The sequence below is a fragment of the Oncorhynchus nerka genome, linkage group LG28 (assembly GCF_034236695.1).
Source record: "Oncorhynchus nerka isolate Pitt River linkage group LG28, Oner_Uvic_2.0, whole genome shotgun sequence".
NCBI classification, from domain to species: Eukaryota; Metazoa; Chordata; class Actinopteri; order Salmoniformes; family Salmonidae; genus Oncorhynchus; species Oncorhynchus nerka.
In genome coordinates this window covers 50,013,248-50,038,019 of record NC_088423.1, presented here as the reverse complement: position 1 = coordinate 50,038,019, position 24,772 = coordinate 50,013,248, and the positions used below count along the sequence as shown (strand labels likewise).

Genomic DNA, 24,772 nt, shown 5'->3' with positions numbered 1-24,772 from the left:
AAACCAAACGGGTGCACCCTGGCGGTCGGGCACGTGCCCAGCATGCCCGGTTGGCATTCGACCAGGATTACTACAAATTTAGATAACTGGCTAGACTAATATACCAATTGACTGACAAGAAACTGCTGGTGCATTGACTAGAATACACAAACTGTTAAAAAAGTAGTGAGATCTACTCAGGGTTTTCGAAAGCTAGGCAGCTTCAGTTAGCTTCATATTCCAGCTCAGGCTTCATCCGTTTCATGACCATGGCTCTTGCGCATCTGCCTGTTTGGAACTGCACGTGGCTAGTGGCCAATGCCAAACTCATTGAAACAATGCGGAAACGTCAATACATGGGGCGAGTCAGTGCCACACTTTAATCACGTATCGTTATTGCCGCCTGGTGTGCACAAGCAACTCCCCCACTCCTAATCGATGAAAGTTTGTGCAGAACGTTTCAAATCCATATTACTGTGTAATGTGATCAGTATTTTAACATTTTTATACAGCTGACCCAGGTTAGCTTGGTAACGCTTCAAACCTGACTCGTATAGGGCTTACATGTGCAGCAGTGAAACGACTAGTTAACCCCGTCACCTGATCAAACTAAAGCTGTAGTAGCACTGAATAGGTGTAGTCATCTTCACTTTAAAGCAACATTTACTTTCCCTTGCTTGTCAACATCATGCACCTCTAAAATTGATCCCATAAATTCTTCATTCAGAGGTAATCTGTGCCAATATTCCTAAATGCAAGAACACACCCTCTACTGGCCATGTTCAAAGTTATATACAGTGTTCTTCAAATCAACATGGGAATGCAGACTACGGGGACAAGACAGAGCACAAAACAGGACGCACACTGAAAGGTCTGTAGAATTTATTATAATTCTATTAGTTTAAACAAAAAGCAGAAATTACAGAAATATATACAGGTCTGCATTCTCTTCTTAAAACTCTGACAAGTCCTCTGTGTGTGTGTGGAGGGGGGGGGGGGGAATTTCAGTTTGTCCCTGCAGTGTCGTTCAGAGTAAAATTTTACAAGGTTGGGGAGGAGCAGCACTGGCCATGACCATAGCTTTTCCAATCATCTGCCAGGTCAGTCGACTGATAGAGTTCTGTGGTAAGAAAGGTGAAATGAATGTGCTTACACAGGACTATAGGTCCACAACCCAAAACACCCCCACTAGCCAGCAGCACAGCACAATCCAGTAGCCCGCTATAAAGAGCCAGCACACTGGGGTGTGTTCCTATAGGTCAGCTCACAACGATCACACCTTGTTTTTGACCACATGTCAATAGAGCACTGGTAGCCCTCCAAGAGGGTGAGAGTGCTTTAAGCCTCTGACGATTATAAGGAGAACCACCACAGGCAGTCCCAAGGACAGACTAGATGGCCCTCTGTGCCCATGGGAAAAGAGGGCACAGGACAGACAGGACTGAAGATGGGAAGGCTTTTAGGTGGTCAAGTCAGTAGGCCTTTGGGTGGGAGAATACCGAGGGAGCCATAGGGATAACCATAGGGGGGGGTTGAAAACAGAATCCTTGGGGCTTTGGGCGAATGTCAATGTGGCTAAACTTGTGCGTGTGGGGGGAAATCCCATTCTGAGATTAGCATCCTGAGGGCTGTGTAGAATGACCCTGCTAGGCTGGAGGTGGATGAGCATCATTTAGTCTGGCTGGGTAAGAGGGGCTAGTGGAGCGTGTGCATGAAGCTATCCAGGTTGTACTCTGTGTCATACTGCAGCTGATCCCACAGGTCCCCCAGACCGTCCAGCACGTTCTTAATGGAGGCTTTCCCTCCGGAGGACGACAACTCGCCCTTATCATCCTTCCCATCCTAGACAGAGAGACGAGTTAGAGATGGAAACACACACGTCGGACGGGCAAATACGGGTTAAATGGATGCGTGAGTGAAAGAGCAGCATGACCATGAAGATGACCGAGAAACGAAAAGAGAGCACATGCGGAAGTGCGTGTACTTAAGGGAGAGCAACTGACCTTGTCCAGGGTGAAGAGGTTGAGGAGCTGGTCGGTGCCCATACTCTGCAGGCTGGCGTTCTCCTGGCTGATGACCGCATTGGCGATGTTCATCTTGAACTTCTGCAGGCCCATGATCTTCTCTTCCAGAGTGCCCCGAGTGATCAGACGATACACATTCACCACGCGTTTCTGCAACAACAAAAGACCCCATTACTAATGTCACTTTTCACTACAGACTGCCAAGCCGGTGCGGTGCGCATGTTTGAGATCAACTACATTGCAGTCGGCATGCACAGAACCAAGATGAGTGATTCCATGCCTCGGCTTGCTCAAACACACCATTGCCTAATTCACACTATAGGGCTGACCCAAACCGCACTGTGTTGGGCCTGGATATCGTCTGTCCTTTCTAGCACCGTTCCAGCAACTACGGTGGGTGATTAACTAGGCCAACCAAGTACAGCTTGCCTTGGCTCAGTGTGAAAAGGGGTGTGTGTGTGTGTGTGCGCGCGCGCCATGGAGAGGCAATAGTGTACCTGTCCTATCCTGTGGGCGCGGTCCATGGCCTGTAGGTCTCTCATGGGGTTCCAGTCGTGTTCCACAAACACCACAGTGTCAGCACCAGTCAGGTTCAGACCCAGACCACCCACGTGCGTGGTGAGCAGCAGCACGTCAATGGAGGGGTCATTGTTGAACCTGAAAGCGAGCGTGACAGAGCACAGGAGATGGCGAGAGGGAGAATGAGGGGATGAGGGCCAGAGCACGCGAAATGGAGGCTGAGAGAAGGACAGTGCCTTTAAATTCAGATCAAGTTTGTCGAGTTAGACAATGGGTGACGTTACAGCAAAGGCGCAGACTGTGCCGGAGTCTGGTGTAGCAATCTAAGCTCCTGACTACGGACACACCTGGCGACGTGGGTTTGAGCCTCGGCTCTGCCTACTGTCTGTGCCCAATACCGGTCTATTAATCTACTTCTAAGGTGTCCGGTCATAAAAACAAATCACATTGGAGGAGAAGGGAGTTTAAAATAAATATTTTTTTATATGCTGGCGACACTACTAATCAGAGTATTCCATTATTCCCTGTTTGACACCAACACCATTCATTTGCGTCGCCCAAAGACCATGCTCCTCCTTTATTACCTGGAGACGATGGCGTGGCGCAGGCTCGCCTGCACGCTGCCGTCAAGTCGCAGGTAGGTGACTGTGGGCAGCTGGAGCTTGAGCAGGTCGTGCTCCACGATGTCCAGCATGCTTTTCAGCTGACAGAAGATCAACACTCTGTGTTGGGCAACCACCGCCTCTGTGCCCTCCGCTGAGCCACTGCTGCCCAGACCACAGTCCAACAACAACTGGAGAAGGGAAGAGGGGAAGCTCAGGATTACAACTTACTCAGTGTTTTGATCTGTAGGTGTTTAGTATGGAGTTCAGAGTAGGCGATAGACCGATATCGGCACCTCACCCCCACTATCCCCATCACTGCCACTTCTGAAGCAGAGGAGATGGGGGGGGGGGGATAGTACTGTTTGTCCATTTTGAGACAACGTAGCTAGTGTACTATTCCTCAAAATAGTCAGAATTAAGCCAACGCAATGAATCTTATTCGTCATTGAAGAATCCCTAATGTTGACTTATCACAGAGGAAGGGGCGTAGACTTCAGGTTGCCCCCCCCAAAATAATTTTGTGCACAAGCAACCCCCAAAAAAAACATTGCTGAAGACCAAAACGTCATGATTTACACAAACCGTTTCAGCTGGGACGCATGCAGACGCCTTTAGTGTAGTGCAGTGTTTCTTAATCCTGGTTCCTTGGGACTCAAAGGTTTTGGTTTTTGCCCTAGTACTACACAGCTGATTCAAAATGATCAACTCATCATCAAGCTTTGAATCAGGTGCGTAGTGGCTGAGGAAAAAAACTGAACTGTGCACCCCTTTGGATGCCAGGACCAGGATTAAGAAACACTGGTGTAAGGAACTGGGAATTAGTGGTACCCAGAGGTAAGGTATAGGGGAAGAGTGGTACCTGTTTGAGGGCTGAGAGTTTAGGCGAATGCTGGATGTCTCGAAGGCTGGAGTGTTGTGCTGCCAGCTGGTCTGTGATACGCTTGTACTCAGGGTGCTGTGGCAGCAGTACCAGGCCTGGGTGGTTACACAGCTTCCTCAAGTACTGCAGAGCCTGGAGGGAAGAGGACATTAATAACATAAATAGCAAGTAGGGTTTCCACAGACTTAATATTAATTGCAGGTCACATTCACATGTGAGAAGCTCAGTGGAGAAAAAAATACCCGTTTCATGGTCAGGGACAATCCAAAAACTACAAAGGCAGTCACATAATGTGTGTGTACCTGGAACACGTGGCCCGTGGCCTTCAGCTTGGGCTTCTCCTCCTCCTGGGTGGAGGCTGTAGAGATGGTGTCCTCCACACCGACCTTGGCCCGGGACTTGGCAAAGTCCTCATACAGCTGAACCTGCAGACAGAGAGACAGACACGGGGACAGATTGTTTGAGCAATGGCAGGCACAGAACTGCTCATTTAAAAATAACTTAATGAGTAGTTATTTGGGATGAACATTCTACACAGTCAGTCTGCAATGTAGTCAATATTAAAACACGCACGCAGATTGTATGTATACAAGCTACATACAAGGCTTTCATTTAATGGATTGAAACATTACGTTTTGTAGCAGCCTCCGCTTCTATGGTGACTAGAAAGTGGAAAATACACAACTGAATGCTTCTCTCTCCAAATGAAGACGGTATCTATAGTACCAGTCAAAAGTTGACTCATTCAAGGGTTTATTTATTTTGAATAGTGAAGACATCAAATCTATGAAAAAACATTGAGTAACCAAAAGAAGTTCAAAATATATTTTATATTTGAGATTCTTAAGTTGCCACCCTTTGCCCTGAGCTTTGCACTCTTGGCATTCTCTCAACCAGTTTCATGAGGTAGTCACCTGGAATGCCTTGTTAAAAGTTAATTTGTGGAATTTCTTTCCTTCTTAATGCGTTTGAGCCAATCAGTTGTGTTGTGACAAGGTAGGGGTGGTATACAGAAGATGGTATTTTACCAAATAGGGCCAAGTCCATATAATGGCAAGAACCGCTCAAGTAATCAAAGATAAACAGTCCATCATTACATTAAGACATGGTCAGTCAATCTAGAAAATGTCAAGTACTTTGAAAGTTTCTTCAAGTGCAGTCGCAAAAACCATCAAGTGCTACATTAAAACTGGCTCTCATGAGGACCATCACAGGAAATGAAATCCGTTACCTCTGCTGCAGAAGATCAGTTCATTAGAGATGCCAGTCTCAGAAAATCGGCAATTGATTGCACCTCAGATTGCAGCCCAAATAAATGCTTCAGATTTCAAGTAACAGACACATCTCAACATCAACTGTTCAGAGGAGACGGTGTGCATCAGGCCTTCATGGTCGAATTGCTGCAAAGCAACCACTACTAAAGGACACCAATAATAACAAGAAACTTGCTTGGGCCAAGAAACACGAGCAATGGCCATTAGACTGGTGAAAATCTGTTGTTTGGGCTGATGAGTCCAAATTGGAGATTTTCGGTACCAACCGCCGTGTCTTTGTGAGACGCAGTGTGGGTGAACGGATGGTACTGTACGTGGCGGTGTAAGTGTTTCAAGGTGGGCCCTCCATGTGGCGTACCTGTAGAGGGCTGAGGTTGCAGTAGTAGTCCTGGATGATCTTGGGGGGCAGGTCCTGCAGCACGTCCTTTTTCATCCTCCTCAAGAGGAAGGGCAGAACTTGGCGATGCAGCGCCTCCATGGCCAGCACCCCTGAAGGGGAACACCGTCATTACAAGATACTAACACCACCGTCAGTGTGAGAGTGTCAAGAAAGTATCTTCAGGGTCATGTTTATTAGGGCACACCGTATGCTACGAAAACCAACAAGGGTTTCTTAAGTACAGATGGCACTAAACTGAAGAAACGGCGAGGTACTAAATAGGGTTGTGACAATACCAGTATCGCAACACACTGAAATATTGTGGCAATGAAACAAAAACAAAGCAGATTCGAAAGTCTAGGTTTGTTTCAAATGACATGTCACCAATTACTGTTCAAAAAATATTTTAATGAAGGGGGGGAGAGAAGTCAGATCTTTTACCTAATGTGGTGTCGTTCTAAACACTAAATCAACAGCACGTGGAGGAGGCATACAAGGTCATGTGGATGGAGAAGGAAATTAATTGCTTTACAATGACCATCAGGATGTACCCTTTTCCATGCACACCAAATATGTTTGCACTTTTGGCAACTTGAGCTAGATTGCATACTCTAAAAATACGACCATAGTGCATGATCTATGGCAGTGGGGGGGATTCTTATGACATTGCCAACAGTAATCCGATACCAATAAAAGAGTTGTTAAGTGCAATTCCTCAGCAATATCTTTAGATAATGATTTTCTTAAGAACTTCTCAAATATCATACTATAAGATATGTGTTGCTAGGCAACCGATTTAGCTAGCCATCTAGCTATGGCAATCATGTTATCATATTTCATACTGAGATTCCTGTTCTAAAACATGTCCTAGGGTTTAAAATAATCAATACTGAAACGTTCAGATGAAGTTTGAGTGAATTTATTCTCTCACTGCCCTGAGTTTAAGGGTTTAGCCATCTTGGGAATGAAAAACATTTCCAATAAACGCATTTAAGAAACTACATTTGTTCTTGACCCTTTGCTTAAGGAGAAAGGAGAAACATAAACAGCACAAGACATTTTTCAAGAACTTTTTTTTAAATGGCAGTTAAGAAATTTCTTAAGGTTTTGTGAATCTAGGCCCAGGGCTGTACCTTTCAAATTAAGAGTTGAATAGGTTAAAGGAGCAAAGAGTCATCCGCGTCGGGCTCATTTTTGCCATGGAGAATTGCAATTTCCTCACAACCTATTTCAAGTGCCAAATGAACAAGATCCAGCTTCCGTGCACTCAGGGCTGATGACCACACCAAAAATCAGATCTTACCGGCCTCCTGCTCACGCGATGAGCTCTTGGCATCACGGCTGGCCAGGATGGGCTTGCCGTAGCGGGCAGCAAACTGGCGTTCTGTGCCCAGGAAGCCGGGCATGAGGAAGTCAAAGAGCGACCACAGCTCCAGAACATTATTCTGGGGAGAGGTGGGAGAAGGAGAAAAAGAGAGAGCGACACTAAGATTTACAAGTACTCAATGCTTGGGTTTAACTAATCTAAAATAAATCTGCAGCAGAGTAGACAATAAGCACAATCTACCAATTACCATTAATGTCACAGGCTTGGCATAAAGTCCTTACTTAATTTCATCCACTAATACACCTGTCAATGTAAAACTAATACATCCAACCAACCCACAGAGTGGAGGAACTGGAATCATTAGGCCAGAATAGAGAAATTATTAGGCAACATTAATCTAATGCAGTGAGGGTCATGGTTTAAAGATTAGTACCAAAACAAACACACTGCAAGTGTGTTAGCAACTTCAAATCAGATGCATTTCCACTGCAGAAGCCTTTGCTCATTCTTCACTGATTAAAACGGAAAACGTTTCATGCCCCCACCTGGATGGGCGTTCCTGATAGGATAACACGGAAGTTGGCGGCCAACTGCTTTATGGCTTTTGAGAGCTTGGTCTTCCCGTTCTTGATCACATGGCCCTCGTCGAGGATACAATAATTGAATTTTACATTCCTTAAACAAAAAATGAAACATAAGTTATTTATAAAATCACATATCCATCCCTTCCAAATAAGATAATTATATATAAATAAATCACCTAAAAAAGTCAATGTCGTTCCGTACAACATCGTAAGAGGCTACTACCAGGTTGTGCTTTTTCACTTGATGCTGTAAACTGCAAAACAAAATTTTAACGTGAATAATTTAAACAAATGACGCTGTGTTCTACTCAATCTCTGTAGTGGAATCATGTGCATGTTTGGGTGGGTCAGGGTCCCTACAGGGGTCTTACCGGGCTCGCTCTGTAGGGGGTCCCGTGTAGTGCAGTGGGTTCAGGTACTCTTTGGTGCAGAACTTGCCCACCTCATCCACCCAGTGACCTGTCAGGGTGGGGGGGCACACCACCAGAGAGGGCAGGGGGGTGCTGTCTGCCGCCTTGGTTTTGGCATACTCCTGTGCCCTGTACACAATGTAACAATTAACATGACAACTCCTTTTACAACAGAGGAGGCTCTCCAATGTGCTGACGGTGTACATTTGAAATTCAAACTGTGGGCGCGTTTCAAGACAACTACACTGCAGTTGCCTGACAGATTTCACAATGCCTGGATATGCATTTAGTAGGGATGTAACAATTTAGTGATACAATTGTGTTGGGGACCGATGCGTATCTTAAACATAAAAATACATGGGGAAAAAAAATCTGAACCCCAAACCGATCCAAATAGCATGCGTCGTTCAGGAAAAAAAAATCGATTCAAACTTTACGAATCACCGGATCAAATTATTTTGCATATTATTCTTTCTACCCTCAAAAAAAAACAGTTCATCTTTAGTCAAAATGGATGTGTCCTCTCCTTCAGTGTCAAACTTCATGAAACCAGGAACCGAATAAAACAAAATAAATGTAATTGGAGGCACTGGTGCTCCCAACCTAAGTCAGGAGCACCAGAAAATAACTAACAAATATATAACTATTCCATTACTCAAAATGAAAGTAGGTCGAATTAAATGGAATAATCGTAAAGGTAGAATAAACCTCTAGAATGATGTGGCTCCAAAATTTTTGTATTTATTTTCAGTAATACCAATTATCCCAAAGACATTCTTTAAAAAGTAGACTCAGACTTTAAGAGCAAATAACATTTCTAGAATACAAAGGGAGCGTTTGACATCTTCCTAAGTCGGAGGGTGGTTTTAACCTTACATTTGTATCAACTAGCTACCCAAGGCTTTAACTCGCGACATCTAGATGAATGCGTTAAAGAGGAACAATGGGTAACATATTGAAGATGCACATGCTCATCTCTAGACTCGAAACCAAAAATCACGCCCTAAAAACACAACCTTACGGAATAATCCTTGGATAGCTTTTCAGATATCACTTATTAAAAAAGGTCCCGTGTGGACCAATTTAAGGCACAAGTGACTTGGTAACAGGAAATACATTTATTTCCATGACAAAATTCAAATGCAATTTTGGACTGACTAATGTAGATTTAGTTAAACATTATATATGAAGAAATTCAGAGCAACCTAGAGGTAATCTTGTTTGAGTCAGAAAAGGATGCTCATGATAGGGAGGTATACAAAACCTTGCAGAGAACATATCCAACTAACAATCTCTTGGTTCCAATAGTTTATATTTTTATCTAAGACTTAAAAAGAACTGATGGCACAAGGAGGGAAAGTTTAAGCATAACTAATAAAAATTAAGTTCAAAATGTAGACTTAGTCCAATAAACTAACATATCAAATTTATTATACAAGATAATTCACATTCTACAGCACAATGTCAGAGTCATGTCTTACAGTGCATTCTGAAAGTATTTCAGACCCCTTCCTCCACATTGTTACTTTACAAAAATAAAAAAAAATACAGAAATACCTTATTTACATAAGTATTTATATAAGTATTCATAAGATCCTTTGCTATGAGACTCAAAATTGAGCTCAGGTTGTCCATTCATCATCCTTCAGATGTTTCCACAACTTGGAGTCCACCGGTGTTAAATTCAGAGCAAAAACCAAGCCATGAGGTTGAAGGAATTGTCCGTAGAGCTCAGACAGGATTGTGTCGGGGCACAGATCTGGGGAAGGGTAACAAAACATTTCTGCAGCATTTAAGGTCCAAGAACAGTGGTCTCCATTCTTAAATGGAAGAAGTTAGGAACCACCATTCCTAGAACTGACCAAACGGGGGAGAAGGGCCTTGGTCAGGGAGGTGACCAAGAACCCAATGGTCACTGACAGAGCTCCTCTGTGGAGATAGGAGAACCTCCCAGAGGGACAACCATCTCTGTAGCACTCTACTAAATCAGGCATTTATGGTAGAGTGGCCAGATGTCACTCAGTTAAAAAGGCACATGACAGCCCCCTTGGAGTTTGCCAAAGGGCACCTTAATGGACTCTCAGACCATGAGAAAAAAGAATGCCAAGAGTCACATCTGGAGAAAACCTGGCACCATCACTACAGTGAAGTATGGTGGTGACAGCATCATGCTGTGCAGATGTTTTTCAGGGGTAGGGACTGGGAGGGAAAGACAAAACGGAGCAAAGTACAGAGAGATCCTTGACAAAAACCTTCTCCAGAGCACTCAACCTCAGACTGGAGTGAATGTTCAGCTTCCAACACGACAACAACCCTAAGCACACAGCCAAGACAACACAGGAGTGGCATTGGGACAAGTCTCTGAATATCCATGAGTGGCCCAGCCAGAGCTTGACTTGAACATCTCAAGAGACCTGAAAATAGCTGTGCAGCAATGCTCCCTATTCAACCTGACAGAGCTTGAGAGGATCTACAGAGAAGAATGGGACAAACTCCAAATACAGGTGTGCCAAGCTTGTAGTCATACCCAAGAAGACTCAAGGATGTAAATCACTGTCAAAGGTGCTTCAAAGTATAGAGTAAAGGGTCTGAATACATATGATCAGTTTTTTTTTACTTTAAAAACATTTCTAAAAACTTGTTTTTGCTTTGTCATTATGGGGTATTGTGTGTAGATTGAGGGGGGAAAAAAATAATTGAATCCATTTTAGAATGAGTCTGTAACGTAACAAAATGAGGAAAGGGGTCTGAATATTTTCCAAATGCAATGTAACTAAAACTAAAACCGACTCAATCCATGCTTTTTGGGAATGCTATAAAGTCTAGAAGTTGTGGGCTGAGCTAAGTGATAGGCTGGACGATTCTCTTCAGTCATCTTAAAAAGTAAACAAAACACTTGGAAGTTAATCCCCATCATTGACACAAATAGAAAAATCGAATTATTTAAAAAATGGCATGAGTGACTGAGAAACTCAAATTTGTAAAATTCAAAGCCAAGTGGCAAACAATGCAGGCACTATGATGGGGGGGGTGAGCATGCAGGTCTGGGCAGCTGAGATGTAGTCATTGTTTGTATAACTTTCTATCAGGAGTGTAAAAATGATAAATTAATTGAGACTATATGAATTCTAGCTACTTTTGAAGCACGTGCCCTAGATGTTAATATGTAACACTTAACAGCTTATTATAAAAGTGTTGATACAATACCCATCATTGGAATATTTGTTTTCTACATTGCATAAAAACACTTTTCCTATTGAGATGCATTAAATTGAAAACTGTAGTCTTGAAAAACATCAGATTTGTAATGAACACATGCAAGAGCTCTGTGATTTATTCACTGCTATGGTCATTGATCTCCTTTAGGAATCTATACCTTTTCTTTCTGTGCCCCCAAATGTTGGGATATACTGGTAAAGTTGCCAGGTTGTTAGCTAGCTAACCAATTAGGTAACATGACTGAACAAAGTCTAAACAATCGTTTAACGACGTTGACGAGCGAGTAGTTTTACAACGGCCCACGACATGGTTTATGAATGCAAAAGGCAGCTCCGGTGATCCGCTATAAGGAAGAAAAATGTTGCGCAGGTAATATGGAGTAGGTCTTTAGATCTTGTTGGGCTAGACTCAAGCCGTTTACACTGTAGCAATGGTGCAACTATGACGCTAACAAATCTGCACTCACTTGTTTCTCTATGGTACTCAGAAACAAATGGTACAGGGGAAGCCTCGATTATAAACCCCTTAACATAATTATCTAGGATCATTTTCATAGTAACAGTGCGCCAAAAATGAAACCCAAGTATTTTATTGCATATGCAACCAAATTCGTCGCACTTTAGAGCCCTGCATATAATTGTGTTGACAATCATTAAATCGACCAGTCATTTTGCATGCTGAACAACCCAAGGCAATTTCAGTAGCCTAGTCAAACTGCTCGCTGGGCCCAGCTTCTCATGCTGACCAAAGCAAGGTAGGCAGACCGTTTCTGATCTTGCACATGTGCGCGGCACCTACACCTGTTATATTCAGCCTCATGAGTTGTGTAAACTAGGGCTGTGATGGTCATGAAATCGTCAGCCGGTGCTTGTCCAGCAAATAACTACCGGTCTCACGCTAATTGACAATTAAAAGACATTTAGCATCTACAGGCTTCCACACATAACCTACAAGCCACTGGAACACTTAACAGCCTACACAATAAATCAATTTTACACCGGTCTAAAGAAACATGACATGTAGAACATGTATATTTCAGAAGAACAGACTAGCATATCTAAGTAGACCTTTGTTAGGCCCTGATCTGGCTATGCCGTACGGCTGTGGGCTACACTAGTTCATTTAGCAGATAAGACTGGCTCACAATTCCGTGGCATTACTTTATAGTATGAAGAATACAATTTAACACAGCTGAATAAAACACAGGATATTTTCTGCAAACTATTTGAAGGAGAGCACACATGCGGCTATTCTGTGTTGAGCGGTTAACAAAGAAACAGGCTCTCCTATACGCTTCATTTGAGAGTCGTTTATGCAACTTTAGTTGCGAGACAAACGTTGGGCTGTGTGATTTGATTACATTCTAAGTCTGCATGACGCAATTTTTTCCCCAAATCCTCAGTCACATGAAAGGCATGAGCTCTGCTTTGTTTTTTTTTTTTGCACATACTTCAGCCTCTTTCACAATTTGACAAGCACTTTATAATGCCTTGAATATTCAGGCGGAATCCCCTTTGTATGGCTGTAATACCCCCTTTAAAGCAGTGGCCGCTGTGCTGAATAATTCATTATAATTCCTTTCTCCTGGCTGCGTGCTCCGCTCACATATCTCAAGTCTTATTAGCTAATGCCTGGCATGTAGTCGGGTCCTTCTCACATGCTACAAAACACAGACATGGTCGGGGATGCAACTGCGCGCGTCATTATCGAATTACGAGGTGCATATTGAAGATGTTGGAAGAACTGTCCAGATTTACTTTGTCAGCCAACAAGATAAATAGGCCTAACGAACAGCAAAAGCCTATGTCAATCTATTATTGCCCATAGTACAAAAGTTAGCCCATTCTATTGGGCAACTTGTCCTACTGTGCGAGAAATAAAAATTCCAAAACATAGTCTGGGACGGTTGTGGGATGCGATAGATGCCAAGTTACTAACCACGAGCGTCAAGACCTTTAAAAGCAATGAGGCTGATGCAACAGCGCAGAACGTTTGTTGATAAGCGCAGCAATGCTCACACAGCAGTAGGCAAAACACCATATCTCAAAAGTGACGGCAAAATCGATTATGCATGTAATGCTTTATTATAAAAAGGTGCATTTGTATGATAAATTCTTCCCCAAACTTGACTCACGCGCTACCTATGTATGCCAGTCTAATCCACTTTACAACCAGTGCAATGTGCTTAAATTAAGTTTTGGACACTTTAGTTATGATACAAGCCTTATCAAAACATACAGGCCTATGGGCTAGGCTACATGAGGTGTGTGAATAGGATTTGAAAAAGGCAGCAAAATGGCATGCGGTATTTGCCTTACTACATACAAGCTGGGCATCATTCACAAGTGATACGCTAATATAGTCACCCATCAGGCTATTCTTGATATATACAAAATGTGTGTGAAATTAGTTTTGATTTAGAATGGACCAGTAACATGCACCTGTCTCGGAACGGCGGGAGGATGCTTTCCCTGTGGTTCATTTTCATGCCAGGTAAGCTATACTCATTGTGTCGCTTTGTAACACGTGCTTAATATTAGTAAAGTTGATCAATATAGTAGGCCTAGCCTATAGAAAGCTGATGGGATCCGGTTTTTAATAGAGGCGATCAAAACTCAGTTCTCACAAAATTGCATAGCCAATAGAAATGTTGCGCAACATGAGCTCTCATGAAGTGTTTAGATTTGATTACATTTGCATTGATGTCAGAGTGATAAGAGGGACAACAGCGTCCCGAGTACCAGGCAGTAGGCTACTGACCATCAGAAAAATCAGCGCTTAGTTACCATGACTAAACAGTGGTGACCGGATTAACGGTCACCGCAACAGCCCTAGTGACAACCTACGTAATTTACTAGGTTGTCATCTACAATGCTTTCAGAAAGTATTCACAACCCTATACTTTTGACATTTTGTTGTGTTACAAAGTGGGATTCAAATGTCTTTTTTTTTTTTTTTTTTAAATACAATCTACACAAAATACTCTGTCAATGGAAGAAAAATGCTAACATTTGTAAAAAATAAAATATAAACAATCTTGATTCAGTAAATATTCAACCCCAAGTCAATACATGTTTGAAGTGATGACAGCTGTGAGTCTTTCTGGGTAAGTCTACGAGAGCTTTCCACATCTAGATTGTGTAACATTAGCCTATTATTCTTTTGAAAATTCTTCAAGCTCTGTCAAATTGGTTGATCACTGTTAGACAGTGATTTTCAAGCATATTGAAGTCAACTCTGCCACTTAAGAACATTCACCATCTTCTTGGTAACCTACTCCAGTGTAGAGTTGGCCTCGTGTTTTAGGTAATTGTCCTGCTGAAAGAAGAATTCATCGCAGACAACCAGGTTTTCCCTCTTGGATTTTGCCTGTGCTAACTCCCCTAGTCCTTAACAATTACAAGGATACCCATAACATGATGCAGCCAGCACTATGCTTGAAAATATGGAGAGTGGTACTGTTGTATTGGATTGAACCCAAACCATTTTTATTCAGGACGAAAATGTAATGCTTTGCCACATTTTTTAAAAACTTTAGTGCCTTGTTGCAAACAGGATGCAGGAAGACTGTTTCTGTACAGGCTTACTTCCACTTGGGCAATGAGGTTAGTATTGTAGCGTAACTACAATGTTGATCCATCAGTTCTCCTATCCCAGCCATTAGTCACCATTGGCCTAATGGAGAAATCAATGAGCGGTTTCCTTCCTCTCCGACGACAAGAGTTCAAAAGGACGCCTGTATCTTTGTAGTGACTGGGTGTATTGATACACCACCCAAAGAGTAATTAATAATTGTGCCATGCTCAAAGGGATATTCAATGTCAGCTTTTTTATTTAACCATGCAAGGCATTGGAAAATCTCCCTGGTCTGTGGTTGAAATGGTTTGAAATTCACTGGTCGACTGACGGACCTAACAGATAATTGTGTGTGTGGGGTAGAGACGTAGTCATTCAAATGTCACCTTAAACACCATTATTGCACACAGAGCGAAGTCATGCAACTTGTGACTTTAGGAAAATATTTAGGCTTGCCTTGGAAAGGTTGATGGCGCCGAAGAGGATGGCTGACATTTCACATGCTCCTAACCAACTGAGCTGCAATACGGAAGTGGTCAGATGACGCGGATGCTACAGGACTGTTTTGCTAGTACAGACTGGAATATGTTCCGGGATTTATCCAATGGCATTGGGAGTATACCATCTCAGTCATAGGTTTCATCAATAAGTGTATCGATGACATCGTACCAACAGTGACTGTAAGTACATATCCCAACCAGAAGCCATGGATTACAGGCAACATCCGCATCGATCTAAAAGCTAGAGCTGCCGCTTTCAAAGAGCGAGACACTCAGCAGGATTTCTTATAAGCGTCCGGATATGTGACGAACCATCACAAGCAAAGCGTCAATACAGGATTAAGACTGAATCCTACTACACGGACACTCAGATTTGGCAGACGTTGAAAACTATTAGGAGCTACAAAGGGAAACCCAGCCACGCGCTGCCCAGTGACGTGAGCCTACCAGATGAGCCAAATGCCTTTCATGCTCACTTCGAGGCAAGCAACACTGAAGCACCAGCTGTTCTGGATGACTGTGATAAGTTGGTAGCCGATGTGAGCAAGAAATTTAAACCGGTCAACATTCAAAGCCGCAGGGCCAGACGGATTACCAGAACGCGTACTCAAAGCATGCGCGGACCAACTGGCAAGTGTCTACACTGACATTTCCAACCTCTCCCTGACCGAGTCTGTAATACCTACATGTTTCAAGCAGACCACCATAGTCCCTGTGCCCAGTCCCCAGTCCATGTGCCCACGAAGCTCATCACTAAGCTAAGGACCCTGGGACTAAAACATCTCCCTCTGCAACTGAATCCCGGGCTTCCTGACAGGCTACCCCCAGGTGGTAAGGGTAGGCAACAACATGTCTGCCACGCTGATCCTCAACACTGGGACCCCTCAGAGGTGTGTACTGAGTCCCCTACTGTACTCCCTGTTCACCCACAACTGCGTGGCCAAACACGATGCCAACACCATCATTAAGTTTGCTGATGACAGTGGTAGGCCTGATCACCGACAGCGATGAGACCGCCTATAGGGAGGTGGTCAGAGAACTGGCAGTGGGGTGCCAGGACAACCTCTCCCTCAATGTGCTCAAGACTAAGGAGCTGATCGTGGACTACAGGATAAGGCGGGCCGAACAGGCCCCCATTAACACAGATGGGGCTGTAGTGGAGCAGGGTCGAGAGTTTCAAGTTCCTTGGTGTCCACATCACCAACAAACTATCATGGTCCAAACACACCAAGACAGTCGTGAAGAGGGCACCAAAAACTTTTCCCCCTCAGGAGACTGAAAAGATTTGGCATGGGTCCCCAGATCCTCAAGAAGTTCTACAGCTGCACCGTCGGGAGCATCCTGACCGGTTGCATCACCACCTGGTATGGAGACTGCTCGGTATCTGACCGTAAGGCGCTAGAGGGTAGTGCGTACGGCCAAGCTTCCTGCCATCCATACAATAGGCAGAGGAATGAGGAAAGCTCATAAAATTGTCAGACTCCAGTCATAGACTGTTCTCTGTTACTACACAGCAAGAAGTACCGGAGTGCAAAGTCTAGGACCCAAAAGCTCCTTTACAGCTTCTACCACCAAGCAATAAGAGTGCTGCACAACGGACTATTTACATTCACACCCCCTCCATTTGTTTTGTACACTGCTGCTCCTCACGTTTATTATTTATGCAGTCACCCCTAAATGCACAATGACTCAGTACCCCACATAAATAGCCTCGTCATTTTATTCTGCTACTTTATTATTTTAATTTGATAAATATTTTCTTGACTTTTCTCGAACTACACTGTTATAGGCTTGTAAGTAAGCATTTCACGGTAAAGTCCACACTTTTAGTCGGCACATATGACAGTTTGATTTGAATATAGACATTTAGAAATTAATGAAATGTTTTGAGTCAATTACTGATATTATGCGGTATTGTGTGTAGGCCAGTAACAATCAACTTTATCCATTTTAAATTCAGGCTGTAACAAAATGTGGAAAAAGTCTAGGGGTGTGAATTCTTTGATGTGCTGTTGAAAATGGGGCTTACAATATATTTGATTTTATTGTTCAGATTCACCATGAGCAATAGTTTTGGTATTTTTGCAATGTGTATATGGTACAATGTGTATATGGTAATTTTGTACTATGAAAGAAACTTTCCCTGTATAACGAGGACAGCGATCACGTTTGTGAGGCGCACTGCATGGCCGAAGCCAGAGGAGATCACTCTGCAAAGACTTCCAAATGGTCAAAACCATTCGATTTTGAGATGGGGTGAAATCCAAAGTTGTGCTGTATATTAAAATTGTTTCATCTGTAATTTGTAAACGATAAATATTGATACATTACTAGCTCAAACACTTAATTCAGAGATTAGTGGAGCAGCAGTGTAAGGCACTGCATCACAGTCCGGGATCGAACCTGGGTCTGTAGTATCACAACCAGCAGTGATTGGGAGTCCCATAGAGCAGCTCACAATTGGCTCAGCGTCGTCCAGGTCAGAGGAAGGTTTGGCCAGGGTAGGCCGTCATTGTAAGTAAGAATTTTTTCTTAACAGACTTCCCTAGTTAAATAAAAAAAAAGTACACATTTTTTTATGTGTTACTTAATTTGCTAAAATTACAAGTTAATTAGTGGGGGAGTAAAACTATAGGCTACATTTACCCCCTAATCTGGTCGAGGGCTGATAGATACCTACTCTCCCTTGTGACTCAGCTCCCTATATAGTCCATACACATGCATAATTCCCACACGAAACGCCCAGCTCATGAGCGCCATATCAGCAGCAGGTTAATTTATAATGGTAAATTGTGGTTATTCAACAAATTATTCAACATACAAATGTTAATGTATTGAATCATATCGTTCTCTAATCAAACCGAAACGCTTCAAACTAAAAAACATAGTTCCTGTATCGTATTGAGCACATGCATCTAGATAGGCATGGTCTTGAAAAGGAAAGAGGCACCTCCTTAGTATTTAGCATATCACCTTACCACATTCTGACATAGCAATATGATGCCGAACTGCGCAGGTGATGACATGCAACCATTTGTTGATAAATGCAGCACAACTGCAATATAGTCGGCCTAGAACGTAAGTAGTGTATGGTCATGCAGTTCAGTACCTGAGGTAGTGGTCCCCGGCCAGGATGCAGATGGACTGCAGGGTCTTGCCCAGTCCCATGTCGTCACAGAGAATACCGTGGAGCTTGTACTTGTTCAGGAAGGACAGCCAGTTCACTCCGTCCTGGAGAGATCAAAGTTATTGAAACTGTCCATCAAATCATTTTACATACTAGCTATGACAGAGCAGACAACCATGGGATGCAATGAGCTGTTGCACTGCGTTTGTGAGTCAAAGGATTCACGCAAACATCTTCACCGTGCTTATATTGATTGTACGAGATGGACTACATAGAAGTCGGACTGCACAAATCACTTTGTCTCCCAAACAACTAATCAAAAACACTGAATGTCACAGTGGCAGGCTTATTTTGCACCAGTCTAGATGAGTTTATGCTGGGGTATAAAAGCTGAGCGTAGTCCTATCCATTGTTGACCAGCAGAAGTTATTCCAAAACTCTGCAGGGTTCCATTACACTAGAGAGATAGATGTTTGGCTCAGCAGGATACCAGCAGAGTACACAAGCCCATCAATTCTACAATTTTTTTTATTTGTTCTGTCCAAAAAGTAATTTGTCAGCAGCAGCCGACATCCCTGCAGCATTTAAAAGCAATCCCTTTTTGTAGAGCTTTGCAAAAAAACAATGACACTAAAAATGAAGTGGAAAGTGCTGAATAGGTAACATTTACCATTATTTATTTTTTTACTGTGCACAAAATAATCTAAAAAGAATTGCAAATACATCCAGGTTACCTTCAGAATAATTTGTGCCGTCGGGAAGTCTCTGGATAAGAGCGTCTGCTAAATGACTTAAATGTAAATGTAAATGTATTCCGACCACTTGACTTTTTCCAAATTGTTATGTTACAGCCTGATTCTAAAATGGATTGTTTTAAAGTATATCCTTAGTAATCTACGCACAATACTCCATAATGACAGCGAGAAAGTTTAGCAGATAAAATAAACAGAAATGCCTTAATTACATAAGTATTCAGACCCTTCGCTGTGAGACTCGAAATTGAGCTCGGGTGCATTCTGTTTTCATTGATCATCCTTGAGATGTTTCTACAACTTGGTTGGAGTCCACCTGTGGTAAATTCAATTGATGGGACATGATTTGGAAAGGCACACACCCATCTATATAAAAACGTCCCACAGTTGACAGTGTATGTCGGAGGAAAAACAAACCCAGGAGGTCGAAGGAATTGCCTGTAGAGCTCCGAGACAGGATTGTGCTGAGGCACAGATCTGGGGAAGGGTACCAAAACATTTCTGCAGCATTAAAGGTCCAAGGACAGTGGTCTTTATCATTCTTAAATGGAAGAAGTTTGGAGCCTCCAAGACTATTCCTAGAGCTGGCTGCCTGGCCAAACTGACCAATTGGGGGAGAATGGCCTTGGTCAGGGAGGTGACCAAGAAACCAATGGAACCCTGAGTTCCTCTGGAGATGGGAGAACCTTCCAGAAGGACAACCATCTCTGCAGCACTCCACCAAGTGGCGAGACAGAAGACACTGCTCAGTAAAAAAAGGCACTTGACAGCCTGCATGGAGTTTGCCAAAAGGTACCTAGACGACTCTCGGAACATTAAAAAACCTAGATGAAACCTAGATTAACCTTGAGCCTGAAAGGCAAGTGTCACATCTGGAGGAAACCAGGTACCGCTCATCACCTGGCCAATATCACCCCTACGGTGAAGCATGGTGGTGGCAGTATCATGCTGTGGGGATGTTTTTCAGCAGCAGGGACAGGGAGACAAGTCAGGATCAAGGGAAAGGGGAACCAAGCAAAGTACAGAGAGATCAGACTGGGGCAAAGGTTCACCTTCCAACTGGACAACAACCCTAAGCACACAGCCAAGACAAGGCAGAAGTGGCTTCGGGACAAGTTTCTGAATGTCCTTGAGTGGCCCAGCCAGAGCCCGGACTTGAACCCGATCGAACATCTCTGGAGAGACCTGAAAATGGCTGTGCAGCGACGCTTCCCATCCAACCTGACAGAGCTTGAGAGGATCTGCAGAAAACAAATGGGAGAAACTCACCAAATGCAGGTGTGCCAAGCTTGTAGCGTCATACACAAGCAGACTGAAGGTCGTCATTGCTGCCAAAGGTGCGTCAACAAAAGTACAGAGTAAAGGGTCTGAATACATTTATTTAAAAATTATCTCTTGATATATATATATATATATATATATATATATATATATAAAAACAGCAAAAAAAAAAGTCATATTACTGTCAACTGCGTTTATTTTCAGCAAACTTAACATGAGAAAATATTTGTATGAAAACAGGATTCAACAACTGAGACAAACTGAACAAGATCCATAGACATGTGACAAACAGAAATGGAATCATGTGTCCCTGAACAAGGAGGTCAAAATCAAAAGTCAATGCAGTTGGTGGCCACACCAGATACTAAGTACTGCAGTGCAGCACCTCCTCATTGCAATAGATTTGCCAGTTCTTGCTGTGAAATGTTACCCCACTCTTCCACCAAGGCACCTGCAAGTTCCCGGACATTTCTGTGTGGGGGAAGGGGGAAACGGCCCTAGCCCTCACCCTCCGATCCAACAGGTCCCAGACGTGCTCAATGAGATTGAGATCCGGGCTCTTCGCTGGCCATGGCAGAACACTGACATTCCTGTCTTGCAGGAAATCATGCACAAAACAAGCAGCATGGCTGGTGGCATTGTCATGCTGGAGGCTCATGTCAGGATGAGCCTGCAGGAAGGGTACCACATGAAGGAGGATGTCTTCCTTGTAACGCACAGCGTTGAGATTGCCTGCAATGACAACAAGCGCAGTCCGATGATGCTGTGACACACCACCACCAGACCATGACGGACCCGCCACCTCCAAATCGTTCCCGCTCCAGAGTACAGGCCTAGGTGTAATGCTCATTCCTTCGACGATAAACACAAATCCGACAATCACACCTGGTTAGACAAAAGCAAGCCCTCCATTTAGGGGTGGCAGGGTAGCCTAGTGGTTAGAGTGTTGGACTAGTAACCGGAAGGTTGCAAGTTCAAACCCCCGAGCTGACAAGGTACAAATTTGTCGTTCTGCCCCTGAACAAGCAGTTAACCCACAGTTCCTAGGCCGTAATTGACAATAAGAATTTGTTAACTGACTTGCCTAGTTAAATAAAAGGTAAAATAAATTTTAAAAAATTGAAAAATCTGACCATAATTCTATCCTCCTGCTTACAAGCAAAAACTAACGCAGGAAGTTTGAGGACTCACTCAATACGGAAGTGGTCAGGTGACACACATGATACACTACAGGACTGTTTTGCTAGCACATAGGAGTATACCTCAGGTCATAGGTTTCATCAATAAGTGCATTGACAACAGTCCCCACAGTGACCGTACGTACATATCCCAACCTGAAGCCCTAGATAACAGGCAACATCCGCATCGAGCTAAAGACTAGAGCTGCCGCTTTTAAGGAGCGGGACACTAATCCGGACGCTTATAAGACATCCCACTATGCCCTCAGATGAACCATCAAACAGGCAAAGCTTCAATACAGGACCTAGATTCTACACCGGCTCTGACGCTCGTTTGATATAGCAGGGCTTGAAAACTATTAGGGACTACAAAGGGAAACCCAGCCATGAGCTGCCCAGTGAGGCTAAATGCCTGTTTTGCTCTCTTCGAAGCAAGCAACACTGAAGCATGCACGAGAGCACCAGCTGTTCTGGATGATTGTGATAATGCTCTCGGTAGCCGATGTGAACAAAACCTTTAAAGAGGTCAACATTCACAAAGCCGCAGGGCCATGTAGATAAGCAGGACGTGCACTCAAAGCATGTACGGATCAACTCAAGTCGCTCACTGACATTTTCAACCTCTCAACTGAGTCTGTAATACCTACATGTTTCAAGCAGACCACCATAGTCCCTGTGCCCAATGAAGCAAAGGTAACCTGCATAAATGATAACCGCCCCTTAGCGCTCACGTCAGTAGCCATGAAGTGCTTTGAAAGGCTAGTAATGGTTCACAACAGCATCCTCCGACACCCTAGACCCACTCCAATACCGCCCCAACAGATGCAGTCGCACTCCACACTGCCCTTTCCCACCTGGACAAAAGGAACACCTATGTAAGAATGCTGTTCACTGACTACAGCTCAACTTTCAACACCATCGTGCTCACAAAGCTCATCACTAAGCTAAGGACGCTGGGACTTAAACACCTCCCTCTGCAACTGGATCCCAGACTTCCTGACAGACCGCCCCCAGGTGGTAAGAGGCGGCAACAACTGGGGCCCCTCAGGAGTATGTGCTTAATCCCCTCCTGTATTCCCCGTTTACCCACGACTGCGTGGCCAAACACGACTCCAACATCTCATTAAGTTTGCTGATGACAGTGGTAGGCCTGATCACCGACGAGACGGCCTGTAGGTTGGTGGTCAGAACTGGCAGTGTGGTGCCAGGACAACAACCTCTCCCTCAATGTGAGCAAGACTAAGGAGCTGATCGCGGACTACAGGATAAGGCGGGCCAAACAGGCCCCCATTAACATCGTCGGGGCAGTAGTGGAGCAGGTCGAGAGTTTCAAGTTCCTTATTGTCCACATCACCGAACGGTCCAAACATACCAAAACAGTCATGAAGAGGGCACGACAATGCTTAATCCCCCTCAGGAGACTGAAAAGATTTGGCAGGGTCCCCGGATCCTCAAAAGGTTCTACAGCTGCACCATCGAGAGCATCACTGCCTGGCATGGCAACTGCTCGGCATCTGACCGTAAGGCGCTACAGAGGGTAGTGCGAACAGGGGGGCCAAGCTTCCTGCCATACTGGACCTATGTAATAAGCAGAGGAATGAGGGAAGCCCATAAAATTGTCAGATACTTCAGTCACCCAAGTCAAACTTCTCTCTGCTACCGCACAGGAAGCGGTACCGGTGTCAAGTTTAGGACCAAAAGGCTCCACAACAGCGTCTACCCAAAAGCCATAAAACTGCTGAGCAATTAATAAAATCGCCACCGGACAATTTACATTGACCCCTCCCTTTTGTACACTGCTACTACTCGCTGTTTATTAACTATGCAGTCACTTCACCCCCACCTACATGTACAAATTACCTCAACTAACCTGTACCCCCACACACTAACTCCGTACCGGTGCCCCCTATATATAGCCTCGATATTATTATTCTTATTGTGTTACTTTTTATTGTAGTCTACTTGGTAAATATTTTCTTAACTCTTCTTGAACTGCACTGTTTGTTAAGGGCTTGTAAGTAAGCATTTCACGGTAAAGTCGCCACTTGTATTCAGCACGTGACAAATAAAGTTTGATTTGATATTGTTTTTATGCAGAGTTTTTATATTAGCATTACAATCTGTCACCAATTGTAGGCGATTGACATGTTGGCAGTTCGGCAAGGGAATGATACGTTAATTACCCCAGTGAAATCAGCGTCATGTTTGCAATATCACAAATAAAGGTCTGGGGTTGAGTACTGACGTTAGCTTCAGCTGTACGCTAGCTAGCTAGAATTACATTCAGCATTCACATAAAACTAACTAGCAAGCCACCGGTATCTCTTTGTAAAGTGCTGTATCCTGTCTGGAAATCATTTTGCTGAACAGTAAATTAAGAGTTCAAAGTTCTGCATTAGTCAAGTGTGTTAAATTTGTGCAGCATGAGTGGGTAGGAAGCAAGATGCAGCCTACATGTTCCTCAAGGACAGGCAATGTGTGAGTTGCGCCAGGTGCAGCTTGCAGTAGTTTGACAGTGCACATGTAGTCAAGGGCTAAAAGCGGATCTACCGATTGTTTTATGTATGAGTGTTAGAGATGGATCAATAAAACAGACAAGTAAAAAGACAGACGTGTAAACAGATTTGCAAACACACCTGCTGATACTTGCGGAGCTCAGCCTGGATGGGCACAGGAATCTTGTAGTTCTCCAGCTTCCTGCTGTCAAGCAGCTGCTCCAGAAAGTGACGCTCTCTGGCCTTCTGGCGAATCAGATCATCCGACATGGTGGGAGGGTCCGGGATACCAGCCTAAAAAATAAGAGTTTGAGGCCGATAAATTCAGACCCCTTTCACACCCCTAAGCCAAACCAAGCCCAAATATACTTTGCTGGCCTGGTTTAGCATCCACCATAGCTGCTGGAACCTTGCTGGAAAGGACAAATGAGAAAATAAAATCTGCGCACAATACGAATTGGCTCAGCACAATGGTGTGAAAAGGCTATAAAATGTTGCAACAAATAATATCAGGTGCAAAAGACAAGCCTCCTAAATATTACATACAGTGGGGCAAAAAAGTATTGTCAGCCACCAATTGTGCAAGTTCTCCCACTTAAAAAGATGAGGCCTGTAATATTCATCATAGGTACACTTTAACTATGACAGACAAAATGAGAAAAA

The 24,772-nt window shown here is 43.7% G+C and overlaps 1 protein-coding gene across 2 annotated transcripts in view; it reads right to left on the bottom strand.

Annotated features, from left to right (window-relative positions):
- Positions 1–844: 844 nt before the first annotated feature.
- The window catches only part of btaf1 (BTAF1 RNA polymerase II, B-TFIID transcription factor-associated), a 67,021-nt gene continuing 43,093 nt past the window's right edge, over positions 845–24,772 (bottom strand). For both annotated transcript variants that reach the window (XM_065012863.1, XM_029640897.2), the window contains 13 exons: positions 24,251–24,403; positions 18,386–18,507; positions 7,943–8,110; positions 7,748–7,825; positions 7,533–7,662; positions 6,964–7,105; positions 5,640–5,770; positions 4,310–4,432; positions 3,987–4,139; positions 3,107–3,315; positions 2,501–2,660; positions 1,983–2,153; positions 845–1,821 (listed from right to left, as the gene is read on the bottom strand). In XM_065012863.1, the coding sequence (XP_064868935.1) occupies positions 1,675–1,821; positions 1,983–2,153; positions 2,501–2,660; positions 3,107–3,315; positions 3,987–4,139; positions 4,310–4,432; positions 5,640–5,770; positions 6,964–7,105; positions 7,533–7,662; positions 7,748–7,825; positions 7,943–8,110; positions 18,386–18,507; positions 24,251–24,403 (1,887 nt within the window). In that variant the 3' untranslated portion in view covers positions 845–1,674. The remainder of the gene's footprint in view (positions 1,822–1,982; positions 2,154–2,500; positions 2,661–3,106; positions 3,316–3,986; positions 4,140–4,309; positions 4,433–5,639; positions 5,771–6,963; positions 7,106–7,532; positions 7,663–7,747; positions 7,826–7,942; positions 8,111–18,385; positions 18,508–24,250; positions 24,404–24,772) is intronic.